Here is a 16660-nt window from a genome sequence, read left to right as displayed (position 1 = left end):
GCTCCATCCACACGGTCCCATCATTTTGTTCACAGGTATCTATGAATGAACAAATCCCGACTGCCACAGCGGCAGACACTGATCGCCGATGAAATGCTTTGCAGGCTCATGAAGAAAAGATAAAATAAAATGAATTGCACTTTTTTTTTTTTTTTTTTTTAAACCCCATTCACACAGAATGAATGTACACGCATTTTCACTGAATGAATGATTATGCAAACTATGCAAATTTAAGCCCATGGTGTTTTTAAGCAGCTTAGTCAAGTAAGCAATTCCAATTTTTGAATAGTGTTTATGAAAATGTATGTCATTTACCTGACCATATCTGTCTTCTTTTTTTTTACTTGGGATAAGGAAACCTGCATTGGACTAAACAATCAGAGTTACATATGTGATACGGGTCACTGCTGTGGACAATCTCAGTGCTGCAACTACTACTATGAGCTATGGTGTAAGTCTGGATTTCATTTTCCTATTTATTTTCCTGCATAGTATAAAACAATGGTGCCCAGGCAGGCTCTCTGATGTCTTTATGGACCTCTAGTGTAAAAGATTACCACTTGTATACATTCTTTATATTTGTATATCCAGCTTCTCAGCCAAGCCGTGCTTTCCATACGAGAGTAAATTGTTCAGATATTACTTCATCTAAAAACGAAGCATTGCAAAAAAAAAGCATGGTCTGCTTAGCTGTAGAACTTTAAAGCCGACCCTAGTTTTGCCCAGAATTAGGCATTTGTGGCACCAGGGCCGTTTGAAGGAATTTGGGGGCCCCAAGCACAATGGGGGCCCCCAAGCACCCCCCTCCCCGCATGCAAAGCCTACATTAACGCTACACTAATTTTTTTTCTATTCTTGCCTCCCGTTCTTCCCTGTAGGCTGCTGCTGTAGCGTGGCCGAGCTCCTCTTCCCCAGACCCCTATCGGATAGTGCCGGGTACCGCGCGTGGTACAGGAGATTGTTTCCTGTCTTCCCGGCCGGACTGAAAGGAAGTGAGCACTCAGTGTGCACTTCCTGTCAGTCCGGCCGGGAACAGGAAACTGAATCTCCTGTACCACGCGCGGTACCCGGTCAGACTGACAGGACTCCAGGTGGAAGGAAGAGGAGCTACAGCCTGGGAAGGGGAAGTTGGGGGGCCCCAGGCCTGCTCGGGGCCCCAAGCAATTGTTTGTTTTGCCTGTCCTGTAGCGACGGGCCTGTGTGGCACAGTTTGATATTCTACATGTGCTAAGGTAACCATTTTTCAAAAGGAAATAACGACCCTCTACTAACCATCCCCACTGTTACCACACCCAAAATACGCCCCCCATTTGAAGCCACACTGCAAAACCATGAGCCCATTTTTAACATGCCCTGAAACAATTGGTCACAGACTTTTAGAATAAGTCTGTCATTCAATATGTATAAAGACAAAATGCCTTGGGCACCATGAGAAGGGGAATTGTGGATGTGGTTGAATTTTGCTTACACTAGGAATGTCTTAAAGGGTTATGTGTAAATTAAACCTGAGTCTAGAGTGTGTAGGGAAGAGTGTGCAGGGGTCAGGAGTAAGTAATGCAGAGAAACTAGAGATCAGGAGTATGTAACACACCGAGACAGAGTATGGGAGGAATAAGCAAAGCAGAGGTTGGGAATATGTAATGCAAAACTGTAGGGTTAGGAGTAAGTAATGCCCAAAATGTGGAGGTCAGATGTAAAGCATAGAGGTCAGGATTGGGTAACTCACAGAATGCAGGGATCAGGAGTAAGTAATGTAGATGGAGCAGAAATTGGTAGTAAGAAACGCAGAGAGAACATAGGTCGTGTCAAGAGAAAGTAAAGTGCAGCGATCAGTATTGGGTAATGCAAGTAGAGCAGAGGTCAGGAGTAAGTGACACTTAGAATGCAGAGGTCAGGAGTAAGTGACACTTAGAATGCAGAGGTCGGGAGTAAGTGACACTTAGAATGCAGAGGTCGGGGGTAAGTGACACTTAGAATGCAGAGGTCGGGGGTAAGTGACACTTAGAATGCAGAGGTCGGGAGTAAGTGACACTTAGAATGCAGAGGTCGGGGGTAAGTGACACTTAGAATGCAGAGGTCGGGAGTAAGTGACACTTAGAATGCAGAGGTCGGGAGTAAGTGAGACTCTGAATGCAGAGGTCGGGAGTAAGTGAGACTCTGAATGCAGAGGTCGGGAGTAAGTGAGACTCTGAATGCAGAGGTCGGGAGTAAGTGAGACTCTGAATGCAGAGGTCGGGAGTAAGTGAGACTCTGAATGCAGAGGTCGGGAGTAAGTGAGACTCTGAATGCAGAGGTCGGGAGTAAGTGAGACTCTGAATGCAGAGGTCGGGAGTAAGTGAGACTCTGAATGCAGAGGTCGGGAGTAAGTGAGACTCTGAATGCAGAGGTCGGGAGTAAGTGAGACTTAGAATGCAGAGGTCAGGAGTAAGTGACACTTAGAATGCAGAGGTCAGGAGTAGGAGTAAGTGACACTTAGAATGCAGAGGTCAGGAGTAAGTGACACTTAGAATGCAGAGGTCAGGAGTAAGTGACACTTAGAATGCAGAGGTCGGGAGTAAGTGACACTTAGAATGCAGAGGTCGGGAGTAAGTGACACTTAGAATGCAGAGGTCGGGAGTAAGCGAGACTCTGAATGCAGAGGTCGGGAGTAAGCGAGACACTTAGAATGCAGAGGTCGGGAGTAAGCGACACTTAGAATGCAGAGGTCGGGAGTAAGCGAGACTCTGAATGCAGAGGTCGGGAGTAAGCGAGACTCTGAATGCAGAGGTCGGGAGTAAGCGAGACTCTGAATGCAGAGGTCGGGAGTAAGCGAGACTCTGAATGCAGAGGTCGGGAGTAAGCGAGACTCTGAATGCAGAGGTCGGGAGTAAGCGAGACTCTGAATGCAGAGGTCGGGAGTAAGCGAGACTCTGAATGCAGAGGTCGGGAGTAAGCGAGACTCTGAATGCAGAGGTCGGGAGTAAGCGAGACTCTGAATGCAGAGGTCGGGAGTAAGCGAGACTCTGAATGCAGAGGTCGGGAGTAAGCGAGACTCTGAATGCAGAGGTCGGGAGTAAGCGAGACTCTGAATGCAGAGGTCGGGAGTAAGCGAGACTCTGAATGCAGAGGTCGGGAGTAAGCGAGACTCTGAATGCAGAGGTCGGGAGTAAGCGAGACTCTGAATGCAGAGGTCGGGAGTAAGTGAGACTCTGAATGCAGAGGTCGGGAGTAAGTGAGAGGTCAGGTCATTAAGTAACGCACAGTGCGCAAGATAATAAATGCAGCTGCAATATATTTAACAGTGGCAGCTGGTGCTCAATATTTGAGGGGGGGGGGGGGGGGTTGGGGGCAAACAAACCTGTCCCCCTCATTCGCACTAACGACACCCCCCATGGGAGACGGACGGTAAGGTGGCGATCCCCTTCGCCCCCTGCGGGAGGCAGGTGGGATGGAGGTGACCCCCTTTTATTTTAAAGCACCCTGAATAATTGCATCTAGTTAAAGGGATTGTAAAGGTTTTTTTTTTTTTTTTTAATAACAAACATGTCAGGTGGCTGGAAGGACAAGATCACTCTATGAACCAGAGCACATCTAATAGCTCAGAAAGAGGCTGTTGCTTCTCCTGGCTGATCAGGAAGTCCTAAGAATCCCGGGCCGATCGGGTCTCGGGTCCCGCTTCCTGATTGGCCAGGAGAATCAGGTTGACAATATCTACTTTTTCGCTTTTGTCACACAAATGGGTGGGCTCCGGGTGCAGTGTTCTGTGCCCCGAGCCCACCCTATTTTGAAGCCTATTGGAGCCTCAGACTCTAATCATGTGCTTTAAAAGAAAAACCCCAATAAAATCCATGCATCCGGCACCTTGCATGTAGATTAGGGTCCGGGCGCATGGATTAGGGGATTGCGCATTTTATGGACAGCCACCACTGATTTTTAAATAATAATACTCCTCCCTTGGCTTGGTGGCTCACTGGTTAATCATGGTTTGCCCCACATGAAAGTCCAGGGTCTGTTTTTTCCACCCTCCCTCATCTATTTCCCAGTCAACCCATAAGGTAGACATCACAACTGTGTGCATCCCCAGCATTGTCCCCGGGCACCATGCAGCTTGAGTGCCTTGCAGTGTGCGGTCACCAGTTCAACAGTCTCAGTTGTTGAAGTTCTGCTGTACAACACTGAGATTTATGGGCCGACTACAGAAAAAAAAAATAGATACGATACAGGAGGAGAGGCAATCTAAGAGGAAGTGTTGAGGAGGCAAAGTGCGTTTCCCAGCTGCCCTGTATGCAGTAGGTCGGAATGTGCAATTTTCCCAATGGAGTGCACGTTTCTAATCTAAGCAGGAGATGCATTTTAGCAAAGGTTCCTAGCACAGGTAAACTAAATGTAATCATGAAAAAATAAAACTTGCTTATCTTACAAATATATAAGATACATTTCCAGCTTCTATCGAGGAGCAAGCAGCAGAGTAGTTGCATCACGAAATCTCCTGAAACTGAGAGGCAGCAGTACCTTAGATCTCGCACTTCAGATACATGGGTATGAGGCTGTAGGGACCTAGGAGGACCCAGGCATCCTCATGTACCAATCATCGCAATGCTATTATTCAGAAGGAGTTTTTTAAGATGAAAGGTCACTGCTTGGGGCAAAAATTAACTAACAACGAAAGCTCTGCTAAGTTAAAAGGAACATCTAGAAATGTTAAGTTCTCCTTTTTTAAATGTAGGGATGATGGCCAAAGCAACTATATTTCTGAAAATATCCCACAGTGTCCTGTTTTGTCTCTTCCCTTATTCTGCAGTGATTTTTTGGACCTCTGGGGTTGTTGGTTTTAGAAGGGAGAATGCGGAGTTTGGTAGAACGTGACCTCTGTAACATGATGAGCTGTTAGACGGGCAGCAGTTCTTATAAACAGACTTTTTCTCCAGCCGCCTTGCATGTGTGGTGGGTGTAAAAGTATTTGGATGTTCAGTTCTGGTAAACAAGACTTGACGGTTCCAGACATCTCTCATGATCAGCAAACTGTTTCAAGTCGCTATAAACATGTTCTCAGGAATAATATACGATTGCCCTCTGCAGTTATCACTGGCACTCCAATTCACATTCATGCGGCCAGGGATTAAAGAATATGATCCAGCAGCAGGTGGGGAAGATGTGTATAAAAGTAGATCCTGTGCTGAATGTGGAAGAAATTCACAATCGGTGGAATGTATGAAATACAGGTTCACTGAAATGTCAACCTGGAACTGAATAGTTTTATATTTATAATGCAAAGATTTTCAGGATTCATTACAGAGAGTAAGGAGTCTGTTCTTGTATGTAGTAAATAATGCAGATTTACTAATGCTTTACCATGGAGCACAATTCCTACAGAAGTGCAGTTGCTAGAAAAGTAGTTGTGCTTTTCCCTCTACTCTTTACAGAGAATATATAGAATGGATCCAAACAACTAGATCAGTCGCTGAGTTAAAAATGCAAATCCAGTAAGCAACTGCAGCCGTGCAAAAAATGACTATTAAAGGTTTCTTATCCTAGTGCAGGTCTACAGCTTACTGAGTATTTTTGTCAAATTTACTGGGGACGTTGTGTAATATCTAAATCCGTTTTTAAAGCCATAGGCACACTAGGCATTTGGCATGTGTGTGGCTAATCCTGCCAGTTTAGTGCTCTGGGAGGCACAGCGGCAGCATCCATCCCCACTGCCTGGAACCTTTCAAACGGAGAGGCCTAACACTGTACTGAGTGGTGTTCAGAATGCTTTTGTTTTTCGTTATTTTGTCCCTGAGCACATAGGGCCCTACCACTTGGTAAAGTGCTCAGCCTCATCTAGCTACAGCAGCCTTTAGCCTCTCATAGACTTTGACAGGCTACAGGCAGCGAGGGATGGATACTGCCGCTGTGCCTCCCGGGTGCACTAAATGGTCAGGATTGGCCACACACACAGGCTGCATAGAGCATTTGCCTAGCGTATATGTGGCCTAAACAGGAATTTCATTATAGCTTTACAGTATATATGCAAAACAAAAATCTGTGTTTAATAGAACTGTAAATATATATGGACCAGCAGTGTGTGGGGTGGGGGAGCGATTTTTGCACATGCCATATGTGACAAAGATTTTTTTTTTTTTTTTTTTTGAAACTACACATGGCCAGTAGGGGGAAATTCTGTAATTATAACCACTTCACGCCAGATGGACATCCTTGACTTTGAGCGGGGATATCTGAATGATGCTTGCAGCTACAGGCATCATTCAGGTATTGTCTTTTTAGAGCCGGCGATTCTGTGCACCGTAAGGACGATCATAGCGGCTGCTTCTACCGACTCACCGCTGCGATCAATGAGTCGGAGAAAGGATCCGCCGGCCCCGTATCCCTACCATAGAGATTTCCGGCAGACCAGATGGTCGCCAGAATCTCTATGATCATTCGGAGGCCAGGTGTGGTGTTGTTATGACGTCACGCCCGGCCTCTGCATTCAAAAAAAGGGCGCCGCCTTGACTGGGAAACCGGAATCCTTCTTCTTCTTTTTTTTTTTTTTTTTTATTTCAGGCTTTCCAGTCTTATCGATCTCAAATCTCACTGTAAAGAGGACCTGTCATGCTTATTCCTTTTACAAGGGATGTTCACATCAATTTTTTTTTTTTTAGTGTCAAAGTAAAAAGTTTAAAATTAACAATACATTTTAATTTTTTTTTTCAAAGTGCCACTGTCCCCTAAACTTGCACGCAGAAGCGTACGCATGTGAAAACTGTGTTTAGACCACACATGTGAGGTATCGCCACGAACGCTAGAGCGAGAGCAATAATTCTAGCCCTAGACCCCCTCTGTAACTCAGAACATGTAACCAGTAAAAAAAATTAAAGCGTCGCCCATGAGGATTTTTTAGTACCAAAGTTTCGCGCCATTCCACAAGCGTGTGCAATTTTGAAGGGTGATATGTTGGGTATCCATTTACTCGGCGTAACATCATCTTTCACATTATGCAAAAAAAATTGGGCTAACTTTAATGTTTTGTTATTTTTTAATTCATGAAACCGCCCCCCCCCCCAAAAAAAAAACACTTGAAAAATTATTGCGCAAATACCGTGCGAGATTAAAAGTTGCAATGACCGACATTTTATTCCCTAGGGTGTCTGCCAAAAAACATATATAGTGTTTGGGGGTTCTGAGTAATTTTCTAGCAAAAAAAATATGATTTTTGCATGTAGGAGAGAAGTGACCGAATAGGAAGACACTATGCTACATGCATGCGGAAATATTATGGTTCCCTTTAATTACAGCTGATGTTACATTAAAGTTTAGGCACTTGCTTTATTGCAGAGTTCTGCCTAAAAAGCAAAAGAAAGGGAGCAGCTGTGTACATCTATTCTATGACTTGCCCGTGTCCATTGTATGCATTGTGTTGTCTCCTGGACTGGCTTCCCTTACATTGCTCTGTACAGACCAGCTCAGGCTGGGAATGCATACACACATACTGACAGCCATCCGTCCTTCCAAGTCCAGCTGTCTGACTGTAGGTGATTCCGAGGCCAGATTCCTCTGAGTAACTCTGCAGCATGGCAGATGCCAGGCTGGAAGACTACAGGGAAAGTGCCCAATTTGTTAGAAACCCTTGGTTCCAAAATACACCTATTTAGAAATTTAAAAATCTTTGCGTAAGATAATGCGTAATAGAAGCTATAAAAATGTAGACCATGATATAACTTTTTTAATATTGCATGCCTTTTTTTTTTCTCATACAGGGTTTTGGCTGGTGTGGACAATAATCATAATACTCAGCTGCTGTTGTGTTTGTCATCATCGACGAGCCAAGCACCGCCTTCAGGCACAGCAACGGCAACACGAGATCAACCTCATAGCTTACCGAGAAGCGCACAGCTACTCTTCAGTGCCATTTTACTTCCGTATGTTACCCATCTATCTATTTCTAGACCTGTGTGTATGCCAAAGGTCGCCATCTGTCTAGGGTGTGGCTCCTGCTATGTCTGTTTATTTCTGAGGTCAAGTAGAAAGGTGGATGGGTGCATTTAGAGCAGCTCTGTCCATTCAATCGAAAGGTATTTGCACAATAGATCACAAAACCCTGCCCCTATTTTTATTGGTGTAAAATGATTTCATTGGCTAATTCAAAGAACAGATTATTTTGAATTCTCAACACACATATACAGCATAGGTTATTTCTTGCAGTATCTAGGTTGCTTCCATAAAATAAAAATCCATTTACAAAGGTTACACCGCTTTTATTTTGGTTCTGCAGAGTCACTTATTTACAATGACTGGGCTCTAAAATGACAAAAGCTTTAAAGTGGTTGTAAAGCCGGGTTTTCACCTTAAAGGGGAGGTTCACCCAAATAACATTTATACAAGACCAAATTCTTTATACTACCAACATGTACAGTCGGCACTTTTTTTTTAATTTATTTTTTTTAGGCTGTACATACTGTATTTATTGGCGTTTAACACTCACTTTTTTACCCTGAAAAAAAAGGGGAAACTGTGCCTGCGTGTTATACGCAGGGGGCTGTGGTAAGTTTTTTTCCCAGAAACTTCCCTCTTAAAGTTAGGGTGCGTGTTATACGCCTGTGCGTGTTATACGCCGATAAATTCGGTACCTTATAATCTATATTTGCAATCCGGCTTCCGGGTACTTCTCCCGCGGGAGTAGGCGTTTCCAAGCTAAGCCGCAATGTAATCTGGGCGTTCGCCCAGATGATTGATGGCTATCAGAAAATGTTCCCCCTGGCGGATAAGGCCCCGCCCCCCGTATTGCGTAGGCGCGTCACAAAGTTTCCAAAAGGAGCCGAACATGTAAAGGGGCGAGTTGGCTCTACACGGCGCCTGCGCACCGACTAGGAGCCGTGTAGAGCTGACTGCGCAGGCGCCGTAAAGAGCAGACTCGCAGCTTTACCTGTTACCTGGCTGCTTTCGGAAACTCAGTGACACGCCTACGCAATACGGGGGGCGGGGCCTTATCCGCCAGGGGGGAACATTTTCTGATGGACATCAATCATCTGGGCGAACGCCCAGATTACATTGCGGCTTAGCTTGGAAACGCCTACTCCCGCGGGAGAAGTACCCGGAAGCCGGATTGCAAATATAGATTATAAGGTATGTACAGCCTACAAAAAAAAAAAAAGGTGCAGACTGTACATGCTGGTAGTATAAAGAATTTGGTCTTGTATAAATGTTATTTGGGTGGACCTCCACTTTAATGCAGGGTTTGACAAATTTGCTTGGAATCTAGGAGCCAGCTAAAAAAGTTAGGAGCCAGAAAACGCGCCCCGTCCCACCAAGCTCGCGCACAGAAGCGAACACATACCTGAGTAGCGCCCGCATATGTAAACGGTGTTCAAACCACACATGTGAGGTATCGCCGCAATTGGTAGAGCGAGAGCAATAATTCTAGCCCTAGACCTCCTCTGTAACAAAACATGCAACCTGTAGAATTTTTTTAAAAGTCGCCTATGGAGATTTTAAAGGGTAAAATATTGTCGCCATTCCACGAGCGGGTGCAATTTTGAAACGTGACATGTTGGATATCAATTTACTCGGCGTAACATTATCTTTCACAATATAAAAAAAATTGGGCTAACTTTATAGTTGTCTTATTTTTTTAATTTAAAAAAGTGTATTTTTTCCCAAAAAAGTGCGCTTGTAAGACCGCTGCGCAAATATGTTGTGACAGAAAGTATTGCAGCGACCGCCACTTTATTCTCTAGGGTGTTGGAATAAAAAATATATAAAAAGAGGTGAAAAAGGCCTAGCAGGGAGATGACAAATAATAAAATCATTTTAATTAAGAAAAAAAATCAGTTTTTACTTAAAAAAAAAAAAAAAAAAAAGGCTATATGAATCTATTGAAGCCAGCTCCCCCCACACCACCAAAAGAAAGCTCTATTTGTGGGAAAAAAAGGACGTCCATTTTATTTGGGTACAACGTTGCACGACCACGCAATTGCCAGTTAAAGCCAGGAAAGGGGGGTAAAATTTTCAAAGTAGTTAATGTTGGGGGGATAACTAAACTTCAGACCTAAAAATTTGTATTTTAACACGATTGCAAAAATAAAAAATGCACACTCAGCTGTGGCAGTGGGAGGGTGTATGTGTGTGTGTGTGTATATATATATATATATATATAGGGTTATGTATGTATGTATATGTGTATGTATGTATGTATATGTGTGTGTAAAGCCGTGGCCTCAATTGCCGGAGCGGCGCTCCGTGATCGTGCGGTGGGGGGGGGCGGGGAACGGAGACGCAGGATGTGCCAGGTCGCTAATTCTAGTCACAATTGTCGAACCCTGCCTTAATGCATTCTATACATTAAGGTGAAAAACCTTCTATGCTGCAGCTCCCCCCTTTTTAATACCTGAATCTGATCTCATCCAGCGATGTGCACGAGCGCAGCGGCTCCATCCGCTGTAGATCTTCTCTTGGACAGATTGATAGCAGCAGAAGCCATTGGCTCCCACTGCTGTCAATTAAAAGCTGGGGGTGGGGCAGAGACCTGCTGTCGGTGTCAGTGGATGCAGCAGCCAATGAAGAGGGGCCTGAATTGTCAGCGGGAGACCCCAGAGGAAGAGGATTGGGCCTGTTCTGTGCAAAACCATTGCACAGAGCAGGTAAGTGTAGGCATGTTTGTTGTTAAATCACTTCATTCAACCCAGTGGGTTGACGGCTCAGGTTGGAGTCACTGTACTAACAATGCTGCCAAAGGGTCTTTTAACAAAGTATTAAAGGGTTACTAAACCCACAACAGTAAAATCTGTCTGTATATGCAGAATAGCATGCTTGTTATATGCACTCACTTTGGAACCTAAGGGGTTAATCCTCTGCATTATGTAAAAAGGCTCTTTGATCCTTTATGGGCAGGTCTTCCCTCTCCTGCAGGGTCACTCTTGGCAAGGTCAGATGATGCAGTGAGGGTAGTACTGCTGCACATGCTCAGTTTGGGCTCTATTGCTAGAGAGAACATTACCTTGTTTGAGCTGAGCTTTTCAGGTTACATGGTATATCATCACACATGTGGGCATGTATACAAATCCTAAATGACAACCCAGTCCCTCCTCCTCCATGCCCAGTAACTAAAAAAGAACCCAGTGGGTGGGATGTCACAGCTTGAATGATGGGTGATCTGCCACTCATGATAGGGTCACTCCCGTGCATGAAGGTCCAGCACGGTATGCCAGAATGCATGCGCCTGTCACAACACCGCCTGCATGCAGTGTGAATATCTTCTAAACAGTGCAAGTTAAGGAGGTATTCACAGTACCTACAGGTCTTATTATAGGCTTACCTGTAGGTACAGGTGGTAAAACTGCATTTACTACCACTTTAAGTACATGTGGTATTTCAGTTTGTTTTTTTTTATAAATTCAGACATTTCTAAAATTCTGTTTTCACTTTCTCATTATCGGGTACCGAGTGTAGATTAAAGAGAAAAAATTATTCGTAAACAACTGTAGTATTAGGCTACTTTCACACTGAGGCGCTGGCAGGATGCAAAAAAAGTCCTGCTAGCCGCATCTTTGAGGCGCTTTAGGAGAGCGGTGTATACACCGCTCTTAACCACTTAAGGACCCCTTCACGCTGATGTACGGCAGAATGGCACGGCTGGGCACATCAACGTATATGTACGTTGCCCTTTAAGCCCTGCCGTGGGGTCGTGGGCGCGCACCCGCGACCCGGTCCGAAGCTCCGTGACTGCGGCACCCGCGGACCCGATCGGTCCCCGGAGCTGAAGAACGGGGAGAGCCGTTTACACACGGCTTCCCCATTCTTCACTATGGCGGCGTCATCGATCGTGTGATCCCTTTTATAGGGGGACACAATCGATAACGTCACACCTACAGCCACACCCCCTACAGTTGTAAACACACTTCAGGTCACAACCCCATCAGCGCCCCCTGTGGTTAACTCCCAAAATTCAATTGTCATTTTCACAATAAACAATGCATTTTAAATGCATTTTTTGCTGTGAAAATGACAATGGTCCCAAAAATGTGTCAAAATTGTCCGAAGTGTCCGCCATAATGTCGCAGTAAAAAAAAAAAAAAAATGAATAAAAATGCAATAAAACTATCCCCTATTTTGTAAACGCTATAAATTTTGCACAAACCAACGATAAACGCTTATTGCGTTTTTTTTTTTTTTTTTACCAAAAATAGGTAGAATACGTATCGGCCTAAACTGAGGAAGAATTTTTTTTTTTTATATATATTTTTGGGGGATATTTATTTTAGCAAAAAGTAAAAAATATTGCATTTTTCTCAAAGTTGTTGCTCTATTTTTGTTTATAGCGCAAAAAATAAAAACCGCAGAGGTGATCAAATACCACCAAAAGAAAGCTCTATTTGTGGGAAAAAAAGGACACTAATTTTGTTTGGGAGCCACGTCGCACAACCGCGCAATTGTCAGTTAAAGCAACGCAGTGCCGAATCGCAAAAAGGGGCAAGGTCGTTTAGCTGCATTTTGGTCCAGGTCTTAAGTGGTTAAAGTGCCCCAATGGGCAGAGCTGCCGAACCATCGGCAAAGTGCCGCTGCAGTATAGCAAAGTTGAAAAAAAGCGAAGGGGGTCTATACTTTATGAATGCACTATATATAGTTGTTTTGGAGTTTTCTATAGTCGCATTATAAATGCCAATGTTAATGAGGTCTTACAAATCTTTTACTAATGGTTGTATTCATCTGTCTTTGCAGGGTTTCTGCCAAACTATTTGCTACCTCCTTATGAAGAAGTGGTGAACAGACCTCCAACTCCTCCTCCTCCATACACTGTCCTACATCAGCAATGCGTTGCGGCATGTTCTAGTGCTGTAGCCATTGACCCTGTTAGGACCGGGCAGCATAGCCAAACAAGTTCTCCAGCTGCAGCAAGCTGTAGTGAACCACGACCTCCAAGTATGGTAGATTGTGAACCTTCAACAACGTGTCTAGAGAGAGTAGCATTCAAACCAAGCAGCCTTGAGTCGAATGATCCAACCAGTGGTGCAGAGTTGGACGAGATGGCAGATCAAGTGTCCTTCTTGGACAAGGAGTCAAAAGAATTATTGAAGGACTATAGCTCTGAAAGCTTTGATCAGAGCGGTTTCTTTGATGGCAAAGACAAAACGCCTGGCAGACACCGAAGATTTACCGGTGACTCGGGCATTGAAGTGTGCCTGTGCAGTCGGGGCCATCACGATGACTTTAAAGAACTCGACGATTTAATTGATGACACAGGTGAAAACTTCTGTGACAGCTGTACGTCATGTGACACTCACCCCCACGGAGACGAAGAAGAAGGGATATTTGATCATGCAGAGGTGTCTCATGATCTGGATCATCCACGACAGCCTTTGAGCTTACTGAATACCATCAATGAACAAGACTCGCCAAATTCTCACAGCAGCAGTAGCTCCCGTGGCTAAAGGATAATCCGTTCGTGCTGAAAAGCATCAATGAATGATCCCGTACCACATACCTATTTTTTATTTTATTTTTTCATTGTCCTGTACGTTAAACAAAAAAAAACACAAAAAATCTTAGAACTGTTCAACCAAAGTTGGAGAGAAGACCACATAGTACACACCCAACGCTTTAAATAATGCCTTTCCTAAACTGGGCTTTGGTATGGATGACTTTGGTGATGGAATACTAGGACAATAAAGGCAAAAGCTGGAGCTTAATACGTACAGCGTGCAAAATGTCCAGATTTGTTTTATATGAACAAGATCTTCTCTCCTTGTTTCATCGCTCCTTTCCTATAGAAGATTGTTTTTTTTTCTATCAGAAACCTGTTGGATCTGATAGACTAAGAGCTACCTGGAAATGCTGAGATTAGGTGGATGAGAGTGGAGCATTACTCTTGTCAACTGGAAGGACCTTGGCAAGAGAGAAGAGAAATACAGAATATGCGCCAGTATTGTGATGGAAGGATGTGAACAAATAAAACCACATGGGGGGGCGGGGCTTCAGTGTTTTTGTAGCATGGGGTATGTCAAGTGTTTGCCTTTTACAGATTATAGGTGCAAGCAAACACTAACCCCAAATGTTTTTCCACTACTAGTTGACATCCCAATGTTACATGGTGGAATTCAATAATTCACCTCAAGGGGGCGGGGGGGAATCTTGTGTATCGTTCTCACTATTTTAGAAAATGGGTAATTTTCTAGCCTTAAACATGTATAAGCTTTTTTTCCACCCCGCCCCTTTTTCCATTTTTTGTAACTAAAATGGGAAAATCGCAATTATATTGATTTTTTTTGTTTTGTTTTTCGAATGGACATAATGAAAAATCCAATTGTGCAGCTGGTCTGCTCAGAACATTCTGTAGTTGCCTCTCCTACCGCTGTTCAGAGGCCACTGTAGCGCACATAGATTTTTGCATGAGTTGGAAGTCGCACATGCTCAGCAGGAGCTGTCCCGGGTGCTTGCTTCCAGTGGACTTGGCACTAGTGGTATGACATGCAGTAGAACACCCGCTCCTCCATCCGTTGTCCACAATGAGCACAGCTACTTTGTATGAGCAGTATTTTCATGTGTTATGTTGGAATTCAGTTTCTGAAATGACCACTAAAAGAAGACGGATATGGTCACATGATTTTGCCTATGGGGATGCATGCTTGTGTAAGTCTGTATTCCATCCATGTGGTAGTAATGTTACTGCGGTTTTAATTTACAATTTTTTTTTTTTTTTTTTAAACCCGTTGAACATTCCCTTGATTGAGACAAAAGGGTCAGGAAGGGTCCTTTAATCTACTAGCGATTCTATACTTGTATTCAGATAGTGACTGTTCAACCCATTTGTTACTGTTGACTGATGCTGACGTAAAGCAATTTTTTTTTTTATTTTTTTTTTAACTGAAGTTCTCTGACTGAGACTCCTCTGTGCAGATAAATGGTGATCTTTCCCTTGCCAAGCTTGCAAGGATTTACCAGCATCAAAACCTAAAAATTCTGAGTTGCTCTGCGGTGCCATCTGTAGATGAAAGCTGGTACTATAGTGTGACCATAAAAACAAAAAAAAACAGGGGTTCCCCTAGGCACTGTAAGGAATATGGGGTCCCTCTGCTGTCAGAAGGGTTATTTGAGGGTTTTGCATAGATGGGTCTCAGGCAATCGGGGGATTTCCATTGAAAATGGAAACCCCTTTTAAGTGTGCCTTTCACTCTGGCCATTAGAGGGAGCTAGTTTGTAGGTTGAAGCACGTTTCCACAAATATATAGGGTGTCGTTTCCTTAGAAATGAGCGAACGTGTGTCCACGCTGTCCTTTCACTACTTACTGGTGAATTGATGGGCTTTATTGGCTCAGCCCCAAGATGGCTGCCTCACTGTGTGCATGTAATGAATAGATTTTAAGAAGGTTCAATGCTACCAAATCTACTCTTGAAGTGTACATTTTTTTGAGCACTGACTGCTCAATATTTAGGGAATATTTTTTTTTTTTTTTTATAAGATTTCATTTTGGTAAAATGCAAAAAAATGTGCACTTCTGTTACAACAAAATATCTATGTGGCAACACGCATCGACATTGACAACTTTCTTGCACTGGATTTTGTCATTTTGTTGATTAATTAAAGGAAAATTTTGAGAATAAAATGCTGTGTGGTGTCCACTGATTGTGCTCCTTGACATGACATGTTTTCATAGGTGAATATTCGGAACTGGAGATCTTTTGCTGTAGATTTGAATATAGTTTTCACTCTCATATAAAACATTTAAATGTAAGTATATTCCATCCAACACCTGTCGGATTTACACACTTGACATGCTCTCGAAAATTGAAAGGTGGAATTTTATTGGTTGCCAAGTTTATTAACCACTTAAGCCCCGGACCTTTAGGCAGCTAAATGCCCAGGCCAGGTTTTGCGATTCGACACTGCGTCGCTTTAACAGACAATTGCGTGGTCGTGCGACGTGGCTCCCAAACAAAATTGGTGTCCTTTTTCCCCCACAAATAGAGCTTTCTTTTGGTGGTATTTGATCACCTCTGCGTTTTTTTATTTTTTGCGCTATAAACAAAAATAGAGCGACAATTTTGAAAAAAATGCAATATTTTTTACTTTTTGCTATAATAAATATCCCCCAAAAACATATATAAACATTTTTTTTTTCCTCAGTTTAGGCCGATACGTATTCTTCTACCTATTTTTGGTAAAAAAAAATCGCAATAAGCGTTTATCGATTGGTTTGCGCAAAATTTATAGCGTTTACAAAATAGGGGATATTTTTATTGCATTTTTATTAATTTTTTTTTTTACTACTAATGGCGGCGATCAGCGATTTTTTTCGTGACTGCGACATTATGGCGGACACTTCGGACAATTTTGACCCATTTTTGGGACCATTGTCATTTTCACAGCAAAAATGCATTTAAATTGCATTCTTTATTGTGAAAATGACAGTTGCAGTTTGGGAGTTAACCACAGGGGGCGCTGAACGTGTTAGGCTTCACCTAGTGTGTGTTTACAACAGTAGGGGGGTGTGGCTGTAGGTCTGATGTCATCGATTGTGTCTCCCCTATAAAGGGGATGACACGATCGATGCGCCGCCACAGTGAAGCACGGGAAAGCCGTTCTTCAGCTCCGGGGAGCGATCGCGACGGAGCGGCTATAAACGAATAGCCGCGCCATCGTCCCGGATCGCTCCCCGAGGTAAGCCGCACGCAGCGGGGGGGGTCCCGATCGGACCCCCGACCC

At 43.7% G+C, this 16660-nt stretch overlaps 1 protein-coding gene across 2 annotated transcripts in view; it reads left to right on the top strand.

Annotated features, from left to right (window-relative positions):
* Window positions 1-15560, top strand: part of WBP1L (WW domain binding protein 1 like) — an 88051-nt gene extending 72491 nt beyond the window's left edge. For both annotated transcript variants that reach the window (XM_040361881.1, XM_040361882.1), the window contains exons 2-4: window positions 349-451; window positions 7722-7883; window positions 12679-15560. In XM_040361881.1, the coding sequence (XP_040217815.1) occupies window positions 349-451; window positions 7722-7883; window positions 12679-13388 (975 nt within the window). In that variant the 3' untranslated portion in view covers window positions 13389-15560. The remainder of the gene's footprint in view (window positions 1-348; window positions 452-7721; window positions 7884-12678) is intronic.
* The last annotated feature ends 1100 nt before the right edge of the window (window positions 15561-16660 follow it).

This window comes from Rana temporaria, chromosome 8 (assembly GCF_905171775.1).
Source record: "Rana temporaria chromosome 8, aRanTem1.1, whole genome shotgun sequence".
NCBI classification, from domain to species: Eukaryota; Metazoa; Chordata; class Amphibia; order Anura; family Ranidae; genus Rana; species Rana temporaria.
The sequence above is the reverse complement of the archived record's forward strand: the minus strand, read 5'-3'. Positions and strand labels throughout refer to the sequence as shown.